The 3,888-nt window shown below is 31.2% G+C and overlaps 1 protein-coding gene across 1 annotated transcript in view; it reads right to left on the bottom strand.

Moving 5' to 3' along the window:
• LOC106685080 (methyl farnesoate epoxidase) overlaps nt 1-3,888 on the bottom strand; it is a 55,662-nt gene that overhangs the window by 21,464 nt on the left and 30,310 nt on the right. The window contains exon 3 of the mRNA XM_014427571.2: nt 2,950-3,101. Coding sequence (XP_014283057.1) covers nt 2,950-3,101 — 152 coding nt within the window. The remainder of the gene's footprint in view (nt 1-2,949; nt 3,102-3,888) is intronic.

The following is a 3,888-nucleotide window of genomic DNA, read 5'->3' as shown; positions in this document are numbered from 1 at the left end:
CGCCTGTAACACTCCAATTTAACTTAGATCAGATTTACTAAATGTATTATAATGTACAGTTGTAAATAGCAATAAATAAATATAAAAAAAAAAAAAAAGTTTAAAAACATTTTTTACAATCAAACTCCTCCTTTTTAACTTATAACAGCTATTTTAAACTTAAGATATAAAAAAGTTATATGTGACATGGGCAATAAGCCTGCAAATGAGATAAAAAACGATGACATCAATATTTGAGGTTGTCTCCTTGAAAATGACCTGAGGGCTGAAATGTTGGAAAGTTTTTTAAGAATAAAAGTTGAGAGTAAAATGGATCAAAATTGGGTATGTTAATAATAAAATAAACCACTCTCAAGCAATCATATAATTAATATATAATTTATTAACTTCTTATTTCAACCTTTCGTTTTAATTTGTTTTATCTTTCAAGTACCTCTAAAGAGATTCTACGCTTAGATCATATTCTAAGGCAACGATATGATAGGAAAAGTGAATAGCAACATAAATAAGGAATATAAATACCATTTTCTGATCACTTTTTTTTTTAAATATTAATTTATTGATATTTACAACTGTACATTATAATACATTTAGTAAATCTGATCAAAGTTAAATTGGAGTGTTACAGGCGTATAGAGAAACTACCCATTGGTAGCACTCTAATGACATTTTACATTAGCTGGTCTCGTGGCCATCTTCTTTTGGCCTTATCTTCTTAGGCGCCTCGGAGGATTGTCAGGAATGGAAGAGGATGCAAGATTAGAAACTATGGGGTTTGAGTGGTTAGAGAGTTCATAATGGAAGGAGTGATATCTGCTTCGGGCTAGATCGGTAACATAGGGAACATTAAGGTCTTTATGTATGATTTTATTTGTGAAAAAGTAAGGAGCATTGAGGATTTTACGAAGGATTTTGGATTGTAAGGATTGAATACGAGAGGAATTTGAAGGTTTAGTGGAGCCCCAAAGCTCAACTCCATGTGTCCAAATTGGCCTTATTACAGTCATGTAGATTAGTCTTTTGTGATGTGTTGGAAGTTTAGACCGTTTGTCTAGTAAGTGCTGTAATAGTCGAAATCGTCGTGCAGTTTCTTGTCTTTTCAGTCTGGTGTGAGGATTCTAGGTTAATCGCTTGTCCAAGCGTTGTAGTCCAAGGTAGCGGATCTGTTGGACAGGGGTAAGAGTAACATCATTAAAAGAAACTGTAGGGCAGTCAGTTCTCTCTGATCACTTAAGAATGATTCTTTATTGTAGGGGAATAGGCCTTTTCTGATAGAAAAAATAATCATTATTTTAAATATTAACTAACTACAATCAATCTGAATTCAAATAATATGTATATATTATATATAAATAGTTGACCGAATTATTTGAACTATGAAGAAGATGGTCAGGGTTACGGTAAAAAAAAAGCAAAATAGTTTTTAACTATTTAATATAGTTCTAGTTTAATATAGTTATAGACGCTTCGCCCTATGCACGGCTTCATCAAGGCTGTTTCAAGCGATAGATTAAACAGCAAACCTATAAGTTGTTTAAGCCATCGCTTTGGACAGCCTTGATGGAGCCCAGCAGAGTGGGGCGAAACTTGGGACATTAAATGTTTCAAAACTATTTTGCTCTTTTTTGACCGCAACCCTGACCATCTTCTTCATAGTTCAAATTATATATAATTTTTGTCTCTTTGTATTTTTATTAATTTAAAGAAAATCAAAATAAAAAGGAAATTGTAGTATGGAAAAATCTCTGGTAAACGCGAAAGTTTCAACTTTCAGTTGAGATGAAATTAATCCTTTTACATTTCAAAATTGCATTTTTTTTATTATTAAGGATGATAATCTTCTTACTATATATTTCATAATGGTAAGTTAAAGTAAAATCTGACCATTACAATAACGACAATGGAAAAACAATCATTACCTACTTCTTTCATATTTTCTGTTCATTCATTGTTTACTGTTTAGACAAGAACAATTAGAGCTTTTTTTTCAGATAAACTAATTTTTTTTCGGTTGGCTCTATAGACCGTAAATCTTTAGTCTTCTCCAGGTCTACTTATCTTGGGCTCTTGCTTCCCAGTTTTTGCATGTAGCTCTTTCGCATCTTTTTCGATCTTGTCTATCCATCTGGTTTTTAACCTACCACGTGGTCTGTTACCAACTATACTGGCCTTCATTGATTTTTAGAGGTATCCTGTTGGATTGCTTCGAGCTAGTCCCACCCATTCTTAACCTCTTTGTGTTCATATCACGAGATATTGACTGACCAGTCTCTGGAAGCAGTTAACTGTTAGATCTTCTCCTCCTGTTGAGGCTCTTTACCCAGACATTTCTGTAATTGTACAGAGTACTTACCTTTGAAATTTTTCTATTTAGCAATCTGGAATACCTGTTAGAGCCCAGAACTCGCAGTCTTAAATAAACTAAATTAAAGATTTCTGTTTTTAGAATTCTTTTTATACTTCGTTGGTATGAAAAAACGGAAATGCACCTTTTAAGGTCATTTAAGTCCAAATAACAAAATCTTACAAAATTTTCTATTTAGTTAAAAACCAAGTTGAACGAAACTACAGCAACGTTTCGCTAAATTCAACTTGCCGAAACGGACAATATTAAATTATTGATTTTCTCCTTTTTTGGCATTTTCTCAAGAAATGCTTCGACATGTTTGATTAAATTAGTTATATCAATGTAAAATTCACGGATCTTTAGTCCCAGTTAGGTAGGTGCTGTACACATTGAAATAATTTTGAAAAGTGTAAATGCTAAATTTTCAAAAACTTTTATCCAAAGTAACTAAAAGTTTGGTTGTTTAAAATAGTTATAAATTTTCTTTTGCCAGCGAAAAAAATAAAGTAAAAAAAGAATTGTTGACATATAATAACCCTAAGTGTTTTTTTTTGTATCATGATATATGCTACAAAGACTATTAGAATTTGAGTTGTGCTGACCATATCTTTCTCCGAAGGCCCTGAACTGGAAGAAGAAGCCATCCGGCCTGGCATCGAACTGCTCCTTGGTGAGTAACTCCTTCACTACGTGGAGGTTAGTGCCAATGACGAGCTTGTCGTTTCCAAGTCTGACTCCAAGCAGAGGACCATACCTGTTACATCATCAGGATAATATAATTTGCAAACAGTCAAACAATTTATGTTGAAACAAAAACAAAAAACTGTATAAATAAATAAAATAAGTAATAATTCTAATAAGAAACATAAGAAACAACAAAGTAAATTTTTTTTTTCATAACCCCTATTTCTGAATTTCATTTATGGTTTTTAGCATGAATATATATTCTGGTCCTGCACTGTTTCCTTCTTCTGTACTGACCTACATTTTAAGGAGTTTTTACTTGTATTTTTGTTGTCGTGGGCGTTCTTCGAATTTTATAATGTGCTGGGGCATACATTAGTTTTGAAATTTAAACTTAACCTTAAAAAAAAAAAAAAAAACTTATTCCCTAAATTCGTGTACTGGCACGTCGTCACAAAGTGAAATAATGTTCTTTAATCCCTAAATACATTTTAATGCCTCTGATTCGGCGGGAATGTGCCATAAGAAATAACATTTATATCAAGTTGTGTTGTATAAACTATTTATTTATTTTTTGTTATAAATTTTCGTTTCACAATATAAATTCATAAATTTCTCAATTTCACTAAAAGTTAATGTTAGAGCTTTTATAAGATAATAACTATTAATAGTAATATAATATTAAAACTATTAATATAGGTTATAAAACGTAAAAGGAAAAAATAGATAGAAAAAGATTTTCACCATTTATTGAAAAATGTTCTTTTCTAAACACTCATAATTTTTGTCAAATCAAGACTTTTCCTACTCCAATTTTCAAAAAAAAAAAAAAAAAAAAAAAAAAATCCATGCAAAGA

The sequence above is a fragment of the Halyomorpha halys genome, unplaced genomic scaffold (assembly GCF_000696795.3).
Source record: "Halyomorpha halys isolate HHAL.00 unplaced genomic scaffold, Hhal_1.1 Scaffold31.1, whole genome shotgun sequence".
NCBI classification, from domain to species: domain Eukaryota; kingdom Metazoa; phylum Arthropoda; class Insecta; order Hemiptera; family Pentatomidae; genus Halyomorpha; species Halyomorpha halys.
This window is presented reverse-complemented; position numbering and strand designations above follow the sequence as displayed.